Genomic DNA, 20,684 nt, shown 5'->3' on the forward strand with positions numbered 1-20,684 from the left:
AATGTCAGAGAGCTGTTACAATATTGTATCAGTGTCAGAAAATTCAGTTCAAATTAATTTAGTCTCACATAGGCTTAAAAGATGTCTCCTGAGATGTGAAATGCAATCTCGCTACTATCTTATGTCACCTCCCTAATGAATGGTAGCAGCTCCATCTCCAGGGTGGTGAGGTGTCTTCTGCAGCCAAAACAATGTACTTACAAATTCTTACTGTTTGGCAGATCTTATTGTCTCCACATGCTCTTCCAAAGCTGACCACAAATCAGTATTTGCTCACCACTGTGTTTTACTACACTGTAAATTCTGTCCACAGGAAAATGAGCAAAGGCAATAAATCCCTGAATTGCAGTGCTGTGTGTGGGTTGTCCTCCTGTGTTTACAGCTGATCCTCACAGAAAACCTGTCTGCAGGGCCTCAGCCTCACACCATGTGCTTTCTGAGCTCTGAAAGTGCATTTTGGCACTGCTTATGGCATCCAGGGAGATCTGGGGCTAAAAGTCTTTGGGTGCACCTGCTGCCCCTGTTTATAGGAGATGCTGGCTGAAGAGGGGCTACCAACTCAAGGGAAAATGGGCTGTGGCAGCTCTCGATCTTCTGAAGTTCCAGGGGAACTTTGCTGTTTATTTTATGAAGAAGAAATACTCCAGCATTTGATTCCCTCTGATTCCCATAAAACTAATTTTCCTTCTTCAAGTACTTTGCTGTCTTTGGTGTATACACAAGAACCATATACAGCATGTAAAGATATGCTACTGAATGATTGATTATGTAGATCCTGATTTCTAAAGACTTGAAGGAAAACCTTTATTTGAATTGGCACCTGAATTCAAATTCCCTCGTGTCAGGGTGGCACTGTCCAGACCGTCAGCATTCACTCGGAGGGATTTTTCACATCACATTAAAAACTGATGTTCAGTCTGAGTTGCATCCTTTTTTCCAGGTACTCTTTTAAGCTAATAATCTTAAAATTGCATTTATGTGTATTCAATATCTAATGAATCACACAGTTAAAGAAATTATTCTTCTGTCCCAGAGGACTTCATGATAATTCCATTCTACTGAATTATTTTCCTTAAAAATTGGAAATACAGCACCTTAACTAAGACCTAAGCAAAGCAGCAATGAAATTGCTTTTGCCACACCATGTCTTTTGTGACAGCAGTATCACACAGGAAGTTGATTCTCCAGCTGAAAGAGTTTATCTGCCTTGCAAGTACTTCAGTCTTGCTTTGGTATAGGAAAGATTCAAGTAAGGTCTTTAACTCCAGGCACTTAAGTCCACTTTTGGGCAGCCTGATTTTCAGAGTGGTTGTGCAGCTGCAGCTCCCAGGACCTTAGAAATACGTTTTTGCTGAAAACTGAAATGTACAAATGAGCTCAGTGCTAGTTGCTTCCACTGATCTACTGCTTCTTGGATTATCTGCTGCAGTGAAGAGGGGCAAGTTTAAGGACAGTGACTTGTTGTTGGAGAAAAGGGTGGGGGGAGCGTTTAGGACCATCATTGTGTCAGTAAGTTATGTTAGCATTTACACTCTGGTCATTTTACATCAAAATCTGTACTTCTGGATTTCTGAAACTTCCTTGCATTGATGTGTCCATGCAAATTTCCCATTCCCAGACTACTTCTGCCATCTTCACAGCGGTTGAAGTAGGATTAGAGAGAATTAACCTTCCTTGTTCACAGGCAAGCCAAGGTTAGGATGCCCCATCATTTCTCAGTCTTGAGAAAGATGAGAACAGGTAAAGGGAAGGTGAAGACAAAGGACATTACCGTGTTTCTCTACAGAACTTTTACTGGTTCTGCATCCCCTTTTTCCAGCTCAGTCCCTGTGCTTTTTTTCTGTAGCTCATTTGCACATCTGGTGTTTGGGCAATCGGTGGTGCCAGAGGAAAGCCCTTTAAGCACAAACATGCTCAAGCCCAACCCACAAGAAAGGGCTCATGTGCTTTCCCTGTACTGAAAGCAGAAGGGAGTGGGTGAGTCCAGGATGTGATTTAACAGTCTTCCACATTTGCATTTAGGTGGTAAAGCCTCTTTGGTAATGAGAATCAGTCCTAAAATGGTGGAAAGAACAGAAACTAGGAAGGGACATTTAGTGGCTTCTAATATTGAACTGTCACCCCATTTTCTGTCAGGAAGCCAAGCAGGCTTCACAAGAGCAGGAGCATCCTGTGACAAAACACGCGCCTGAGGCACTGCCGGCCTTGTGTTTTCCCAGCAGTTTGTTGAATGTTTTGTGTTAACTGCAAACCAAGTTATTTTTGCCTTACAGAAAGCAACCAAAAATCATGAGATGGATGAATAATTGGCTAAGGGTCTCTGTACAGCTCATGGAAGTGAACTTGCAGTAGCAGTCATACAACAGTTTTGGGGTTTTTTTTGTCTTGTTTTTCAAAGTAATTTGATTTCATGGCTTTCTGTAGAATATTGTAATAATTCTGCTGTAAATACAATAAAATCACAGTTTGCTGAGATCGCCTCAGTTTTGTTGATAGAAAATTTGCATGAAATACAAGGGGATCTGTACAAGCATTTGAGTAAAGGGGATTATTTACAATGTTTAAAATAACGGAATATAAAAGTATTTAATGTTGTGCCACTGTGTTTACCATTGTACCTCAGACCCATTTCAGGTGCCTCACCCTGCCCCACAACAACCTGCAAGCACAGAATGGCCACGTTGAATAGTTCAGGGATGGGGTTAAAAATACACTGTAATTGGGATGTTTACTTAAAGATTATTTTTCACCAGTGTTTAAAAAACGGAAAACAATACAAAAATATTTTTAAAAGATAAACAAATTACATTTAAAAGTGCTTTGGTTCAGCCCCTGTGTGTGTCCTGTCTTGCTGAGCTGCTATAAATGGGCTCCACTTAGGGTTAGCAGAGCTTGTGGAGAGGGAATCCCAGGGCAGTGCAAGCCCAGGGTGTCTCACACAGGGATGCATCTGATCCCTGACAAACCATGCATTTGGTGGGAATGGGATTGTTTGTTTTCCTTTTTCTGCAGAGTTGGCTAGTTAAAAAAACCCAGTTTTTTACATATGTGGTAGTAGTACAAGAAGCCCTGGACTATGTGAGACAGGCACCCATTGTCAGCCCAAGGACATCAGCCTGGGAGCTCAGGGGCACAAAGCCAAACATCAGTAACAGAAGCAAACACCCACACTTGGGCCATGCTGGACACACACAAGAGACATTCAGATCTGAACTATCAACTCTAAGGGGTCAGCTGAGCAGTGAGGATGTTTCAGCATTAAGGCAGTGAAGACTCAGGCTAATTCTCTACAGGCTCCTGGGAATGTTGCCCTGTGCAGAACTGAGCTACCTCTTTCTCTTAAACACCAACACTTCTTTTTCTTCTGCCAACATACAGTTGTTCACCTGGGGACCAGAAAAATCAAAAGGAGGGTTAATTGAAAAGACCAGGTAAAAAGAAAAATATCCAAACCAAAAAACACGCTGTGCTTTCCAGCTATTCCCAGCGATGGGCTGGTGCCTCTCCCTGACAGTCAAACCCTGCTCTCCTAGGGATGGTATGTGTTCCTACCTTTCTCTCCCTTCTCTCCTTTTGGTCCCCTGTGCCCTTGTCGTCCTGGTGGGCCCATCGGCCCAGGGTCACCTGAAGGAATGAGAAGACCAAGTTTGTCCTTGAGCACAAGTGACCCACAGACAGAGATGGGCCAGGGGAAGGGACACCAAATCAGGACAATGTTTTGGCTGAGATCCTGAAGGTACCACCTTCATTGTGAGAGGATGTGACCTTGAGCAGTGCTGTGACCTCTGTGGTCTCAGTGCTGCTGCCTGGGCATCACAAGGCTGAAGAGGGAAAGGATGGCAAGCCTTACCTTTGGGTCCCCGATAACCCCTCTCCCCCTTTTCACCGGGTGGCCCCTGGATGGCACCATGTGCTGGAGAGGGAAATAAAGGAGAGAGTGAATGAGTGGGAGAAACCACTGCCCACTCAGAGAAGCTGAGTCAAAGTGGAAGGACATTGCTCTTGGTTAGATGGGATTAGACTGACAGCAAGGTTTCTAAACAGGATTTTGGTCCCAACAAAATCCCAAAGACAAGCTGTGATGTCATTTCACCAGCACTGCTCTGTCACTCTCTGGGTGTCCTGGCTGTCACTAGGGCTGGAGCTGGCCCATGCTCAGGGTGGGGAATCTGAGAGCAGTTGGCTTGGGTTTCTGCACAAGTGCCAGCCCAGTCATGTTAAAATGGGCCAGCGAGCTTGTAAGCACAGAGGCCTTTCAGTGTTTGGGATGAGTTTCCTACAAATAGTGGGAAAAACTGATGTCCTTCCTAATGATAAGACTGCACCTCCCCAGCAAGGAAGGAAGGAGATGGAAAGACCATCCACCTTCAACTCCACACCTTGACTTTTGCAGTGTGCAAAGGTTAGAGGATCTAATATGTATGAGCCAGAAATGCCAAGACAAAACGTAACTCACTTCTAAAGAAGTCCATGAGGTCTGCGGTGACATTGCCATAGGCTGCAAAGACCTTGCTGATGCCAGGGGGACCAGGAGGGCCTGGGGGACCTGCAGGGCCCTGTGCAGTGTAAGACATCAGGTCCTGGAGAATACCTTGGCCTGCAGAATTAAAGACGTCATTTGAAAGGAGCTCTGGGAGAACTGTAGCTGCATGCTGAGGGAGAAGGTGTAAGGGAGACATGTAGGCAGCAGGAAGGAGAGGGAGGTGGACAGCATGACCAGGCACAGGGGGTTTGGAGTTGTAGGCTGAGATAGGGAGAGTCAGGCTGAGCATTGAGTGAGGCATTGCACTCACTCTGCAGGCTCTCTGACACACGGAGTGCCAGCTCGTTGTAATCCAGGGAACCGGTAAAGGAGTTGCTGTAGGATCTGCTTGACCCTGCTGATCTGCTGTGTGATTCTTCCTCTGTCAGCAGCCCATCAATGCCCATGGAGGCATCATAAGCACCATTGCTGCCCACTAAGGCATGGTAAGAGGACATGCTGCTTCTGGAGCTGCCTGTGCCCAGTGAGCCCCCATGGGAGTCCTCAGCACCAAGGGATCCTCCATGCAAGTGCTCAGAAGCTCGTAACCCTTGGTACGATGAAGACACAGACTCAGACACAAAGCCACTGTCTCCTTTGGGTCCTGGTGGTCCCCGTGGCCCAGGGGGGCCAGGGGGTCCTGAGATGTAGCTTCGAACTTCATCACCTGCAAAATACAAGAGGGGAAACTTCAGGGACACTGGGCTTGACAGAGGTCCTGTGCTACCACCTGAATGAAGACTGGAGTGTGAAGTTCTGTCCCACCAACCATCACAGTGACCCTCATCCCATGCCATTTCTCAGGCAGCAGGCACATATCAACCTGGAACTCTACAGATGGCAAGACATCCTTCTCCTTCCCATCTCTCCCACAATTTTGAGTGCCCGATCTTGGGATTATGCCCAATGATTTTGCAGAAGGGTGCACTCCTCAGGCAAATTTCAGCACCTCAGGCAAAAAAGCCATTCTGTGACCAGTTTGCCAAAACTGAGGTGTTTTTGAAAGCCTGCCCTGAATGACTTGCCAAGATGAGCTCAGACCACTGGTGCCTCACATTAAGCTCAGTGCTGCCTTCCAATCCCTCCATTAGCCATAGCTCTGTGGGCAGGTGTTTGCCAAACAAAATGCTTTCCCCATTGTAAAACTCTGCTGGTGACCTTACTTGGACCCATGTTCAGCACAGGCCTATTTTAACTATCCAGTGCTTGTCCCTGGGGTCTCACAACACAGACTTTGGCTGGCAGCTGGGTTGAGAAGAGAAAAAAGGGTGCAGCACACTCCTGTAGACCTGGCTGTAGAGGGAAGGTGTTGCTGTAGCCCCAGTTCAGGGAAGGCTCCTACAGGAATCTCAGCTCAGCTCCTACAGGAATCTCTCAGCTGTGGCAGAGCCAGTCACCTACACAAGGTAAAGCATGTCTTGGGATGTGTGCAGGAAGGATGGATGGTGTTCCCTTACTCTTCAGGTACTGGATCAGCTCACTCCTGAACTCGTCGCTGTTGGTGATATCAGCATAGGACAGGAGGCCGGTTCCAGAGAAACCTGGTGGTCCTGGAGGGCCAGGAGGGCCAGGTGGGCCCCGGACTCCAGAAAGGGAAGAGTATCCAGCATCTTGAGAGAGAGAAAGAATTATTTACTATCAGTGAGAGGATAAGGAAATTTCACAGGTTCAGAGATCTTGAAAGTTTAAAGGCTCCAACCCCAACTTCCATCCCTTTACAGACAACATTGACAAAATTGTTTTCTTTATAGTGACTTTGTTCCTATTGCCAGTCACATCCCTGCTAAGCTAAATCCCAGCCTCAGTCCCCCCAGCATTACAAACCGAATCACCCTGCCAGCTGTGAGAAACCCAAGTGCTTTACTTTGAAGGTAGGCAGAAATGTCCTCCAGAGAGGTGCCTGGTGATCCAGGGATCCCTGGTGGTCCTGGGGGACCTGCAGGACCAGGGGGCCCAACAACACCACTGAATTCAGAGTCTGTAAGACAGAAGGGAAGAAAATGAAGTCACCCACCCAAACAACCACATCCCTAATGAATGTTCCTTGACAACACAACTTATGACAATACAGAATACAGCCAAGTTGATGAATTTTTTTCCCTCCAGTACTTTCTGGTGCAGCCTTCTTGGTGTATATCACTTCCTGCATGTAGATGTCACATTGGGCAGTCAGGTGATTCCAAAGAGAGTAAAGTCCCTATTTTAAAAATATACTTTTAAAGAGGTGTAAGAAACGATGCCTTTATGCTGCCAAGTTTGGATATGACAAAGGGCTCCTTCATGCCCATATTCAAGACAGTCTCACTGCTGTTGCTCCTCACAGGAGCATGGTGATCCAGCTGCAGCCCCTGTGGGGTATGCAAGTGCCAGCAGAGGCCTGCAGTGCTGCTGAGGACAAAGGACCATCAGAGGGTTATTTTGTGATGATAGGCAAAAAGGGAAATTATGTGACTAAGGCTGTAAAAAATATCCTGGGGGGATGTAGAGCCCCATGGCAGGGGAGTGAAGAAGTTGGCTTACTTCGCAGGTACGCTGTCAGGTCATTGTAAGATATACCAGGTGACCCTGGAGGCCCAGGTGGTCCAGGCAGTCCAATGCTCATCCCAGAATCTGCAAAATCAAACAGATCCACATTATCAGCACAGGCTGTTATAGTGTGGGCAGACAGGCAGCAGGTCTTGTTACAGGCAGTGTAGGAGGGGCTCCTGCAGAGTGGAGTGTTCCCACCAGCAGACTGTGTCAGGAGCCAGAGCTCAAACCTTGTTCTGGACTTGTGACTTTGCCTTGACAATGCCAAGGATACCCACAGACAGGTAGGCAGCAGGCTTCTATTCCTGGCCAAAGCTCTGGACCTGATAAATCCATGACGTGGTGGGGGCACCCCTGGACTTGCAGCTCAGTTGCAACCCACACTTGATACGTGTGCTGCTCTCCCTGTGTCTGCAGCTCTGGGGCAACACTCTGCACTTTGTGATTTGTGTTAATGAAACGTCCCTGCTGCCAAAATGCAGCTGTCCTGTCTGAGCCATTGGAGTGCTGCCATTACACTGCAGTTCTGCTGGAAATTCCCTCCATCTTAAGAGCAGTCCACTAGTGAGATCTGGTCTCAAAGAGCAGTTCAGAGAAACTGAGCTTAAACCAAGCTGTGTTTTTAAGCAGACAGTTGCAGCTACCAGGATTAGGCATTTTAGCAGTGCTGCTGGGGATGCTCAAAGGGTCCTCTCTGTCAAACAGTATATATATGCCATATCACCCCTTTACAGATGGGAAAATGAAGCAGAGACAGAATTTGTTTGACCTAACTTCTAAGAGTTTGTTGCCTGAGCTGCCTTGACACAAAGTGGAAACAGACCAACTCTTTCACAGGGAACTATATCCTGACCACAGAGATAAACGTTAGAAAGGCACTTACAGATGTTGATGGGACTTCTAAGATGGCTAGGATGAAATTTTGTTCCTAAGCTCAATTTTTAACAAAGAAAGGATTCATTACTAGTCTGGGGATAGTATCTTAGCTACAGGGTATTTTTGCTCTCATACAAGTCTCCCACAGTGCCTGCAAGGAGGTCTCTGTACATAGGGATTCACACAATTAGCACTAGAATAGTTTCAACTGTCTGACAGCATGAGCTTTGTGCTGGGCTCCCAAAGGAACAGAGGGAAACACACACTAATAAAACAATTACTTGACAAGTAGTTGATAAACCTCCTGGTCAGCTCATCATAATCCAGTGACAGAGACATTCCATCTCCCCCTGGCCCAGGAGGTCCTGGTGGGCCTTGGGGTCCAATGAGGTACTGACGAATTTCTTCTCCTAGAAATGAAAAAAAGCATCTTTTAAGGCTGTCCAGCTGCTGCACAGACACCAAGTGGGAGAAGTTCCCAGCCTGTGAGTAGAGCTCCCAACACCAAGGAAACCATCAAAACCTATGGATGCAAAGTTCCTTCCCTCCCTCTTTTCTGAGTGAATTGTCTTGTATACAGTGCCAGACATCTGCACCAAGGCTGGGAACTTCCTATAATAAGGGTGTGAGGAGGATGAGAAGTTGGATTGCTTAAGGGACCTCCCTGTGTTTTTTTTTTTTTTTCAGGACATACTGGACAACTTCTTGGGTAAAGGGAATGAAAAGCAGTTCAGCTGGCAAAGACCATGCTGAGCTGTGTGGCACTTTGGAGCCACTTGCAGCACAGTGCTGGCCAGCATCATCAATACATTCAGGGAGAGCCAAATGACATCCTGGAGATTCACCTGTCAGTACAGTGACATTTACCCACAGTAACAGTGTGTACAGAAAAGAATAAAGAGTTGGGGATCCCACTCAACTTGAGAACAACAACACAGCAAGGCTATGGGGGGAACACTGAGAGTGGGGGAGCTGGAAAGTAGAACACTCTGAAGCAGCTGCAGGTAACTCCAGTTGCAGACTGGAGACTGGAAGGGAAAGGTAGATTTCCAGGATGATGGGATGCTTTAACCTCAATCCTATGTTTCCCTTGAGGGTCACTTACTTTGCAGCAGGCCCAGAAGTTCTTGGTACAAAGTGGATGTACTGGATACTGAGCTAGAAAATGACTCATAGCGACCTGAAGAGCCTGTGGGAATGAAAAGGTTTTACATGAGCCAGTATGAGACAGAAGGTGAGGAGGGGTCAGGAAGGAACAAAAGAAAGATGAAGTAATTAACTGGTAGAATGGGCTTCTCATGCCCCCAACTATGAAACAGTTGTGATCTCACACATTCTGGTCATCACACTTCGTGCTCTGTGCATTTTTGGTTGAGATTCCAGGCTTCTTCCAAAAGCTCTGGGAATTTCATCTACTTTAGGAGAGCCCCAAGCAAACAAGGCAACCCCCAAATACTTGAGACCACATATACTTAATAAAATCACCTCTGTTTGGGTCTTTGGGGTGTCAAAGAGTCTAACAGCAAATGTTTAATATGAGACTTTTTAAACCTCACAACTGCTAGTTAATCTAACCATTAAAAAGTACAAGTCTCAGAGGACACCTCAGCTATGTGGAGTCCTGGGCCTAGACTGCTGAAGATGAATAACCTGGTTGGGATGCTGCTATTTAAAGACTCGTTTCTCCTCTGGTTCTTACCTCCTAGGTGCTGCACAAGCTCAGCTGAGGGCATGACTCAGTACAGAGTTTACCAACATAGTGCTTACTTGTCATATAGCTCATGACACGGGTAGCCAGCTCTGCATAATCCAAGGTCACCCCATCCGCAGTGGTGATAAGTCCGGGTGGGCCTGGAGGGCCTGGCGGGCCTTGGGCACCAGTCAAATAATGTCTGACATTGTCACCTACGTAGAAAGCACAAGATATGCCCAAATCACTAAGACAGAAGACTGACCATAAGCACAATTACCAGACTCTCTTCCTCTGACAAAGAATAAGACAACAGAAGGACAGTTCTACAGAGGCCACAGCGGACAACAGCACTCCACAGTATTCAGGAGAAATAAGCCCAGAGTAGCAGGGCTGTTGTTTCTAAAAGAAGAGGGATAAGGCCCTTGGGAGCAAAAGAGAGATAGGTATGAAATTGCTGCCCCAATTTTTTGCCCAATTGCAAAAAATCTCATTATACTCACTCTTCAGGTAGTCAGTGACATACTGCTGAATCTCTTGAGATGAACCTCCACTTGGGCCGGGAGGACCAGGTGGCCCAGGAGGTCCTGGGGGTCCCTGAATTTGTCTGGATCCACCTACAGAAAGCATTTTAAGGAGAAGGAGTGTTTTTGGCACAGTTGCATTTGACCAAGTGTTAATAAAGTGTACTTGCATTAAGCCCTTCCCACAGGCCTGGAAAGATCTTTGTAAATTGAATATGGAGGGACTCCCCCTGCATCTTAAGATGCAGTCTGAGCATGGGCTATTTGGCAGTACAATGTCTTCAATTAATTCAGCGTCTCATAATTCAGCCTGTGCAGGGCTGAGTCCAGAGACATTCCTGGCTTTGTACAGGCAGACCTGGTGGGTTTGTGCACTAGAGTGCAGTGTTGTGCAGAATATAGATGGAGATTGTAACCACAAGCTCATTAGTCTAACATCACTGCCCTGCTGCTCCCCATCCCAGTGAGCCTGGGCAGCACCAGTTCAAGGACCTGTTCATACAGAGGCAAAACTCCAGCTTAAAGGATTCCAAATAAGCTGGAAAAAGAAAGCTGTCAATTTTTAAATTTTCTAATTTAAGGCAAATCATAAAAAGAGGTTTTGAACACAAATCCCATCAGCACTAGGTTGGTGCCCACACTGGTAAAATTCAAAGGCATTTTTTCAAAGCCTCAACCAGGATATCAGCATTCCTTCTTAATATGAGAACAATGATGGTCTGGCCTCTTACCTCGAGATGCTCCCGGGATGCCAGGTGCACCTGGGACACCTGCATCACCTGGAAAAGAGTGAGGGAAACAGATGCTTGTAATGGATATGACTGCATGTTGCATACTTGGTCATGTGAAAGAGTTGAGCTACATGCTGTCAGAGAAGCAACTACCCAGCCCTTGAAATGACTGCCTTGAAATGCCAGCTTGTTGGGAAAGAGCATAAAGAAGAGGCCATGGCAGCCTTCCTGAGCCTTCTGTGACCTCATCAAGTGCCTTGTGTTCACAACCATTCTATTGCTGTGGTCCTGCTTTGCCTGAAAATGTAGGCGTGAGCACACCTCTAGTCCCCAAAGGACCAGGTTGTTCCATCCTTTAGTCTCAACCGTGCTTGGTTGTGTGAGGCCACCCCCAAAAAAAGAAAAGATTTTTTTGCTTCACCTTTTGGTCCAGGTGGGCCAGGCGGGCCTGGGGGTCCCTGTATGGTGACTCTTTCACCTGCCAGTTGGAGAAAGAGAGTCAGAGATTCAGAGGAATAAAGTATGTGGACAAAATCCTGGCTCCACTAAAATTAAGTTAGAATGAATAGAGCAGGATTTTGGCCCAATTTCAGCCCAGGGACAATGAATTCAAAGGAGGAAAGGGGGCACAAACTAACCATGGGAGGAGAATGTTGAAAGACCAGGATCACCCGGTTCTCCTGCAAGAGACACAGAAATGAAGGAGCAGTCATACACCCAGGCAAGCTACCCTGAAACTCACTAATATATCCTTACCTGTGAATCCCCGCGGACCTCGTTCGCCTGTGAAGATGGGAGCAAAGGAACAAAGTCAGGATTTCCTTTATGCTCATCATCAACATCCCAGCCCACACTGCAGCATATCATCTTGGCCTTCAATTTGTAGGGATGAAATGGGAAAAGGGATCAGGTCCACCTTTTCTTGACAGCTGAGAGCTGAGCTACACTTCACAGGGCCACCTCCTTGCACTGACTTAGTCCACAGTGCATTTTGCAAAAAGGCTGTCCCCTTCAACAGCAAATCTGAAGTTCTGAATGCTCTTGAGTATAATGAGCTTGCAAAGTTGGGATCTGAGTACAGTGATTGCCTTGACACTAGTACTGGAGGCTAATAAATTTCTTTGACAAAGACTGACTTGTTTTACAGCAGACAGGAGTCCTACTCAGTGACAACTGTGCTAGCTTTCTTACAGACAAAGGCAGGAATTTCTGCTCCTAAGCCCCTCCTTCTTTTCACACTAAGGTGCTGAGATCCCTCTAGCACCTTGGTGAGACCACACAATATACCCACCTTGGTCTCCCTTCGGGCCTGGTGGTCCTGGTGGACCTGGTGGGCCTGTGAAGAATGCTTCTGCAATTCAAACAAAGAGATTTCTTCATGACATCCAACAGAACATGAAACAAGGTTTCTCTGGCTCCACTTGGTCCTAGCCATATATATGCTCTCTGGAACCCCAACAGGACATCTCCAGGACCAGATGACGGAATGACTGGCAAGAACCTACCTGAGGTGGACATGGATGATCCTGGTCTCCCTGGTGGGCCTGGAGGTCCTGGCAATCCTTCTCCTAGGCAAAAGGGACACAGAAAGGCTTCAGGAAGGATCAGCTTCAGCAATATAAGTAAATGCTAGAGCTGCTACATCTCCAGCCACGGCTTTAGCTTGAGTCTTTCCCAATGTAGGTTCTTATAACTGTTTTCTTCACACATCTATCCCTAATAGTTACTCTTTACTATCATTTTCCACCACAGCAGAAAAGGACAGAGAAACTCCTTTCTTTGTGGTACTGGGTACCTATCCCATCACACACCAAACCTGTTCTCTTTTCCTACAAAGAGCAAGGAATGGGTTTCTGCTCCTGTCACATGTCCCCCCACATCTTCCCTGTTCTGGCCGAGAAAGGGAAATCTGTGTTACAGGATGGGGCATGGGGATATGTTCCTCATGATAAGAGCCTCCCCATTTGTCTGCAGTTGAAAGTTAAGGCTGGACAAGCCTTAACTTCTTTACAAGAAATAAATATGGAACTGATTGCAGTTATTTCCTTTGGCAAATTGAAAACTTTTTGTGTCTTCCCTAGAAGTATGGCTTTTACCAAATAATACTTATGGCTAGAACTCTCTGCCAAAGCAAGTGTTCTTTGTTGGGCAGCATCTTGCTGCAGTGAAATTTTGTTGATAGGAACCCACTATGTGACATTCTGCTTCCAGCCCTAGGCCTTGGAAAAAGCCTCACACTTTCCATTTTGGTTTCAGAGGAACAAGCTCTTACCTGGGGGACCACGAGGTCCAGGGGGTCCTTGTACAGATTCACCTGATGAGAAAAGAAACAGGGATATTAGGGAACATTTACTCAGCAAACTGCATGGCCCAAAAATGTGCCATGCTGTGTGAGCATTCCTTGCTCAGGTACTGAGCTCTGTATGTTACATACCTGGTGGTCCAGGGGGACCTGGTGGTCCTGCTCGCCCTTGTAAATCTCCTAGCACTGTGCAAAAGAGAAACACAAACAAGGGAAAATTGTTGCTATGGAGCTATTGCTGCTGTGGAAACTGTCAATATATTGCTGCTAGAAGCTCTTACAATCAAAGGTGGACTAATGTGGGGCCTGGATGACCTAAGCCCAAGATGAAGCAGATGAGGGAGAGGAGAGATGTGTTTGGCTAGGACAGGAAGAACAATACAGCACTGAGCAGGATATTGGAAACAGGGAGGAGAGTAATGGTTGTTGAGAGAAAGAAAATGACACAAATGGCAAAAGAAGGAGGCAAAGAACTTAAAGAAGAGGAAGTATTTTTTAAAAGAGGCAAGTTTTGGGAGGAGAACATAACACAGAAGTTATTTAACAAGTAGCTGCAATGTGTTTTCTTGATTGTACTGTATGATATACCTCCACCTCCAAGCTGAGGCATGAACTCATAAATTCATTGATGCTGTGATCCAAGACTCCTGAATGGGGAATTGGACAGTACTGAAGCATGGTGTGAACCTACATGACCCCATTTGGATGGTGATCAGACAAGGATCATTTATCATTTTATGCCTTCTTCTACCTTGCTGCAAACTTGCAGAGGTCCCAGATCCTAGGAATACCAACTCTCAACAACATCTAGTGTTGCAAATGCTTTTCCTGGGATCTTGCTAAATCATTCTGTTCTTCTCCACTTATTTTCATCTTAAAATTTAAAAATTTTTACAAAATGTATTTTTTTTTATCTTAAAATTTATTTGCTCCTCTGTGGATTCATCCTTTAATTTGAAGAGAGATTATTTCTGTTGCTTAGAAATGCTTTTTCAAACTGGTTCTGTTCTTACAGATGGTTCCATGTTCATATTGCACAGGTAACTGCCCTGTATGAATTCAGTGGCTGAAAGCTCTCAGCTCTGTATCTCCCCGGTTAGTGGCTGCTCACCAGCCACCATTCCTCAGCTTCCCTCTCTGTGATGTGGGCCTGATGGCATCTGCCTCTTTTTGAAGGGACTTTGGGATGCACACATGAGGAGGGCAGAAGAGGTAGCTGGCACTGCAGATACACCATCAAACACACACACACACACACACACACACACACACACACACACGCACTTGTCTCATGCCACATTGAGAATCTCCTGGTAGCTGTGAGCAGGCCTTGAGGCTCTGATACATCTCCAAGCAAAGGAGTGGAAAGGCCACTTACTTTGAGATGCTAATGATGAGACTTCTGTTCTGATGGTTTCTACCACAGCTTCACCTGGAGATCCTTTCTCACCCCGTGGACCTTTTCCAGGAAAAATAAAAGCAACAGAGAGAGGGAGATATTTTGTACTTACTCCAACAAGAGGTTAAGACTTTTCTTGTGAGAACAAGGAGCATGAACTCAGACCCCAGATCTGAGGGACACTGCATTCAAGTGTGGAAATTACTGCCCAGTCTGCTCTAACAGGATCATAGAAAACCAGCTAAGAAAAGTTCTTAGAGCTCAGCTATGTTCAGGCCCCAGGAGATGTCTGCCCAACTGGCAGTGCTTTTACAGCGACATTAATCCAAATTTGGCTCTAGTTTGGTCTTCTGCCTTTCAAAATGGCAGGAGGTATCCAGCTGGGCTATATCCCTCTATCACAGAAAGGCAACTGCACTTGTGAAGTGTCTTAGAAATACCAGCCTTTAGGAAAAATAGTATATGAAAAAATAGACATTTGCAGCATCCACATTACACTGTCTCATATCGCCCTCTTACCACCCTCCTTCTTCCCCTGGGAAAACAAAAAATTATAAAAATTCTTTACAAGATTAATTAAGCCAAATAATGCAACAAAATGAACTGAAAGGAAGAAATTTGCAAACAAAAGGGAGAGGGAATGTGCCAAGGGCTTAGAGAATTAGAAACAAAGTAAAACTAATGAAGTCCGTTCTCTTATGAAGCATAATCAAAGCTGAAGGAAAATGGTACCTTGCTGTCCAGGAAGACCAGCTGGTCCAACAGGACCTAGTTTCAAAGGGAAAAAACCACAGATTTCATTAGATTTTACTGGTTGTGTTTTACAATAGCAGAAAAGAATTAATGGGACTTTTGTAAGAACTGAGACTATCAAAAAATTTCTACACAACTAAATGGAATTGCTATGGGGTACGAATTCACCAATGCCCCATGTATTACTTGAATTTCCATCCCCTGGCAATTAAAATGCTTGATGCCTCTTGCACTGGGGAAATAACCAGAATGCCACTGACCACAACAGAAGAGGAATGCAAAAGGCCTAACCCTCCTCTCACATTCTACACAGAAGTGCCTGAAGAAGAATCAGGGCTCAGGAACTCTGCTGCCTGACACCAGCATGCTGGAGGGCAGTGTCTGACAGGAACAGAGGAGTCTGAGGCCTGAGCTCATGCACAGCCAGTGTATGTGTGTGTGAGAAAGATTTACAGAAGCTTGAGTAGGAGTTCTGCTGCCTTGAAGCTCAAAGCTGAGACTAGAAAACAAGCACTTCCTAATTTCAGCAACAGTGGTGGGAAATGGATTAGACACAAGTCTGCCTTCCTGAGCAGTGAAAGAGCTTGATTCTAGTCCCTGGATTTGACCTATCACTACTTTGTAGTCACCAGTACTCACCTGGAACACCTGGGGGACCAGTGGGGCCAGGTGGGCCTGGGGGACCTGGTGGGCCTGGCAGACTAATAGTTGATGAACCCTCTGAAAAACAAACACACAGATTTACATGCAGACACTTATAGTCACACATCCAGTGAATGTGTACAAATCTATGCTTAAGGAATCCCACATCTAAGGCATATATATGGCATATATAGTCTCCCAACACAGGGAGCCCCAGTACAGGTCTGAATTGAAGAGGCACAAAAAAACCGAGTGAAAATCCTCCTGAATCAGAAGTGTGACTCCTCACAGCATTACATACCTGCACTTATGACTCTTCCTGGAGCTCCAGGTTCTCCTAGGAAAACAAAGGTACAGAAGTTGAGCTTCTTTTTAGGGGGGCAGGTAAGAGCTATAATAAGCTCAATAACATTGTATTATTAAGCATGTAGTTTCTGTTCTTTCTTCCCGTGATCTCTTGTCTGAGAAGTCACAGCACTAGAAGGTCAGGGGAGAAACAAGAGAGCTGTGCTAATCCAGAGATGCCCTCTGATCAGTTTTCTAAGCACTACATCTGCCAGCATAGGCAACAGCCTGGATTTATCCGAGGCAGGCACACAGCTTCCACTGCACTCACAGGCATCTTACTCTTGCTGAGGGCAGAACTGGGCTTCAAAGGTTTGCTCAGAGGAGAGCTGTCATGCCAAGCTCCTCAGCAGATGCCCTCATTGCCCTCTGTGTACACTCAGGGAAGCTTTGGCTACCGTGCTTCTCAAAACTTCCCTTCCCAAAGCCACTAGATGCCACTGTTGGTCCAGGGACTGGTCAATGGAGCAGCTTAATCCTTGCTAAAATGGTATCTTTAGAGAGAAAATTAGCATCAGGGAAGAAGCAAAACTCACCTTTAGCTCCTGGTCGGCCGGGGTTGCCTGGAAGCCCTGATGTGACGTAGACAAACAATTTAAAATGGTTAGTGCAAATATTGTTGGCTGTATGTTTTTCAGGTACCCCAGATGTTTCACTTGTGGGTTTGCAGAAGGTGCTCCCTACTCAAGACCCCAGCTTTCAGCCTCTATAAGCAGGTCCCTGAGGACTTTATTAAGCAAGTGGAGGAACAGACTGAGCTAGTAGTGCCCCTGAGCTTCACTGGTCCCACTGCTCCCTGGATGATGACACTGCTTCATAGACTTACCTGTAGCTTCTGCTAGATATGGGTACCTGTCCTGAGGCTCCTGAATGAATTCCCTGATGAACTGATGGGCTGTCCCCCCCAACCACCTCTGCTTACAGATGTCACATCCTCTGTTCCATCTCTATTCCTACATCCTCTCTTCTGTTTCTGCTGCTGATTAGAAGGACTTTCAGTGATGAACAGGGAACTGAAATGTTACGTTTTGTAAATGTTATGTTATGTTATGATATGTTATGTTAGGCCAAAATTTAAACACTCAAAAGCCCTTCATTGCTCAAAAACTACATATCTTGCACAAAACCTGTCTCAAAAGCCAAGGAGATGCAGAAATCTTGGGATATCCCTTTGGAAGTCCTGGCCACCACAGAGTGAAAATTAAAAGGGTTTTTTGAGCCCATATCAGAGTGTGTCATTGATAAATTGGAGTATGGTAGAAAAGCCTACCTGGTGGTCCTTGGAGTCCTGTAAGACCTGTTAGAAAAAGGTGAAAACTCTTAAGATGTCTAAAAAATTTCATGGAGGAAAAGGACAGACAAGGAGAAAAAGATTACATTTATGTGAAATTACAGCACACAATTCACAAGTGGTGGAAACCAGCACAGCAACTGGTATGTAAATCAGCTCATAGCAGCTGATGTGTACACAGTGGGCAGTTTTGGGATCATAAAGGGTCTAGATTCACTTTGCATTTTTCTTTCATCACCACCTTAAGAATATAGAGATCCTCTGCAGACCTAAATTCAAATTAAGACTGGAAATTGACAAATATATCTGTGTTCCTGACTGAGCAAAAGTATTTTTGTTCTCTCTATGCTTTTACCTGGCTCTCCAGCATCTCCAGTGGGTCCTGGAGGGCCTCTGGCACCTGGCATTCCCATAAGGCCTGGTTCACCTAGGGATATAATCACCATTAACAAGACAGAAGTCACTGACATAAAATCTACCAATCCATTCAAGCTTGGCTGTCCTGCAGCACTTTCTACCTATTGTATTCTCACAGCCAAGTGGCCACCTCCAGCATCAGTGTCTAGGAGGAGAATATCAATGACAAAAGAGTTCTGTAGAGAGGTAACTCTGTCACAAGTTTATAGCCTGTTCCAATTTATGTCTCAGTTCCATGTTTACAGGTTGACTCTACAGTTCTGAGACAGAACTGCTGCCAGTCTTTCTCCCACCCCTTTTACAAATCAACCTCCTGCCAAATCAGAAAGTACCTGCACTTCTGCCTCAAAGGAAGCCCTTACCTTTTTCACCTGGCTGTCCATCACGACCCGCTTGTCCTGTCCAAAGAAAGAGATTGTCAGGGATATCTGAATACTGATTTGTCAGTACCACAGTTATCCTGCCTTCCTCCAAAGTGGAGCACAGCCCTAAACGTAAGAGTGGTTTTTCATCACATTGCATCTGAAAGAAACCTTGGATGCAGTTACTGAAGATCCAGGAAGCATTCATTCAAAACTTAACTGTAGGGCATTTAGTCTGAGTGTACAGACTAATCACAGCTGTCTAAAGGAAAGACCGAGGATAACAACAAACATGATTCCACTCCCATATTGTTTCCTTGTCTGTGCTCACAGAAACACAATCTGGGACACAGTGACATTGTCTCACATAGAAATACAGCTGCTTTCTGGTACCCACCCACAGGTCCTTTAGCCCCTGGCTCTCCTGGAGGTCCAGGTATTCCTCTTGAGCCTTGTTCACCTGTAGCAAAATAGTATGAAAATGAATCAAACAACTCTTGGACAATTCTGTCAGCAATATTTGCTGCTTTGCAACTGAAAAACAGCATTGACAGGATGTTCAGGCCTCATGATTCACAGCTGTCTCCAGGTATTAGAAATGCTCAAGTGACATGAATACAGGGCATGTGAGAGAGGATTTTCCTAAAGCTAAACACAAAGATTATTACCAAGATTACTGGAATCAAGAATGGGATCTATTTGTTTATAATTTTGATTCAAAAATAAAACTCCTATAAGCAGTAACATCATTATAAGGCTTCAGAAAGCTAACTGGGATTGGCTGGGCTATACTTTTATTAGGTTGGCTGTTACTCCAGTACTTCAATCCACTGACCTGTCATTCCACGAGAACCCTTCTCACCCTGATCACCTGTGGTACAAAAAAGGGAAGCATTCTGTGATATTGCTTCATTGTAAAATGTTTCCATCAGAGAAAATAAAGTCTGCTTTCTGACAAGAGCACTGAAGAAAAAGCCAAAGATGGATAAGTGTAAACCCTTTAGACAGTATCCATATCTAAAGAAAACAACCAGAAAAGATACCTAAGTGGACAACATACCTTTGGGTCCAGGGGGTCCACTGGCTCCTTTTTCACCTGAAACAAATATAGATGATTGAACGTAAGGAATAAGGATAAGGGAATAATAAGGAATATGGGTAGGGAAAGGCATTTTAATGCATCAAGAAAAATCATAAGGGAAATATGGATTTTGTGTTACCAGACAAACTCATACTGGAAATTCTTCTCCTTTAACACAGCTCCATGCACCCCACCATTTTTCCTCTCCTAGACTTACCTCTATGTCTCCTGCATTTCTCAATGTTTTCTAGCAATCACTGACTAAGTTTGGTTTGCCTTCCTTTTCTTCAGCCTTATGCTTTTCTTTGCCCATAGAATCGAAATGTGACATGGTCAGACCAAGCCTGCTGCTCAGAGCAGTGCTAGAAAAGCACCTCAGCTAGTGCTGCTTTAATTGCCAGGGGGAAGAGGAAGTTACCTTTAGCACCTGGGAGTCCTGCTTCACCTCTAAATCCTTGTAGGCCAGGAGGACCTGCAGAAAAATGAGATGGGGGGTTTTCATTCATCCCAATCATCACACATCACATCCCAATCATCATCACAATGCATCACTGAAGTAGAAAAACTATGAGAAGCTGTCACTCTCTTTGTTCTCCTCAGTCTCTAGATGCCACAGCAAAGGAATGCAGCACTCACCTGGAGGGCCTTGTGGGCCTGGAGAACCCATGAGACCTGTAAGGAACATGGATTTTCTTTTAGTAACACCACAATTAGAAAATTAAAAAATTGCTTTCATTTTGCCCAACAGCATCCACAACCCAGCAGGTGTTCAGTGGATTGGAATTTCCCCAGTCACTAGAAGAATTTGCATTACTGGCATCCTCAAAACCAGGACAACAAATTTAGAGAACTTAGTTCTTGTGACATTGAGAAAATGTTTTCCACTTAAATAAAGAGACCCAAGCCGTCCATCTCAGCTGAGATGCTGGGATCTGTGCTTCAGACCATTAGTTCACTTTTCTGGTTACTGCAGAGCAACACAAGTGAAGCAGGACAGCTGGGGTACTCATTTACTCCTAACCTCTCTGCCAGGTACTCTCTCTCCATCTTCACATTTACCTTTTAGGCCAGCAGAACCTGGGGGTCCAGGTGGCCCTGGCGGACCTGGCTCACCAAGAGCACCTGCAAAATAAGAGCATGAATAGACAGGGTAGAATACAGCCGTGATCCCATTTTTGCATTATCCCATCTACAGTTATTCCTTCTCTGGCAAGTGTCAT

At 45.3% G+C, this 20,684-nt stretch overlaps 1 protein-coding gene across 2 annotated transcripts in view; it reads right to left on the bottom strand.

Annotated features, from left to right (window-relative positions):
* Positions 1-2,719: 2,719 nt before the first annotated feature.
* The window catches only part of COL17A1 (collagen type XVII alpha 1 chain), a 39,418-nt gene continuing 21,453 nt past the window's right edge, over positions 2,720-20,684 (bottom strand). For both annotated transcript variants that reach the window (XM_088059885.1, XM_088059884.1), the window contains exons 24-57: positions 20,524-20,586; positions 20,101-20,136; positions 19,883-19,936; positions 19,444-19,479; positions 19,219-19,254; positions 18,781-18,843; positions 18,384-18,419; positions 17,960-18,031; positions 17,584-17,610; positions 16,850-16,885; positions 16,270-16,305; positions 15,966-16,046; positions 15,306-15,341; positions 14,553-14,633; positions 13,307-13,360; positions 13,145-13,186; positions 12,378-12,440; positions 12,164-12,223; positions 11,629-11,655; positions 11,511-11,552; positions 11,294-11,350; positions 10,873-10,920; positions 10,121-10,234; positions 9,695-9,832; positions 9,033-9,116; positions 8,209-8,337; positions 7,043-7,132; positions 6,387-6,500; positions 5,980-6,132; positions 4,794-5,189; positions 4,457-4,597; positions 3,851-3,913; positions 3,553-3,624; positions 2,720-3,386 (exon numbers count right to left, since the gene is read on the bottom strand). In XM_088059885.1, the coding sequence (XP_087916011.1) occupies positions 3,340-3,386; positions 3,553-3,624; positions 3,851-3,913; positions 4,457-4,597; positions 4,794-5,189; positions 5,980-6,132; positions 6,387-6,500; positions 7,043-7,132; positions 8,209-8,337; positions 9,033-9,116; positions 9,695-9,832; positions 10,121-10,234; positions 10,873-10,920; positions 11,294-11,350; positions 11,511-11,552; positions 11,629-11,655; positions 12,164-12,223; positions 12,378-12,440; positions 13,145-13,186; positions 13,307-13,360; positions 14,553-14,633; positions 15,306-15,341; positions 15,966-16,046; positions 16,270-16,305; positions 16,850-16,885; positions 17,584-17,610; positions 17,960-18,031; positions 18,384-18,419; positions 18,781-18,843; positions 19,219-19,254; positions 19,444-19,479; positions 19,883-19,936; positions 20,101-20,136; positions 20,524-20,586 (2,627 nt within the window). In that variant the 3' untranslated portion in view covers positions 2,720-3,339. The remainder of the gene's footprint in view (positions 3,387-3,552; positions 3,625-3,850; positions 3,914-4,456; positions 4,598-4,793; positions 5,190-5,979; positions 6,133-6,386; positions 6,501-7,042; positions 7,133-8,208; positions 8,338-9,032; positions 9,117-9,694; positions 9,833-10,120; positions 10,235-10,872; positions 10,921-11,293; positions 11,351-11,510; positions 11,553-11,628; positions 11,656-12,163; positions 12,224-12,377; positions 12,441-13,144; positions 13,187-13,306; positions 13,361-14,552; positions 14,634-15,305; positions 15,342-15,965; positions 16,047-16,269; positions 16,306-16,849; positions 16,886-17,583; positions 17,611-17,959; positions 18,032-18,383; positions 18,420-18,780; positions 18,844-19,218; positions 19,255-19,443; positions 19,480-19,882; positions 19,937-20,100; positions 20,137-20,523; positions 20,587-20,684) is intronic.

Source organism: Pseudopodoces humilis, chromosome 9 (genome assembly GCF_049639895.1).
Source record: "Pseudopodoces humilis isolate 2021_Gansu_Grassland_sample_001 chromosome 9, ASM4963989v1, whole genome shotgun sequence".
Lineage (NCBI taxonomy): Eukaryota > Metazoa > Chordata > Aves > Passeriformes > Paridae > Pseudopodoces > Pseudopodoces humilis.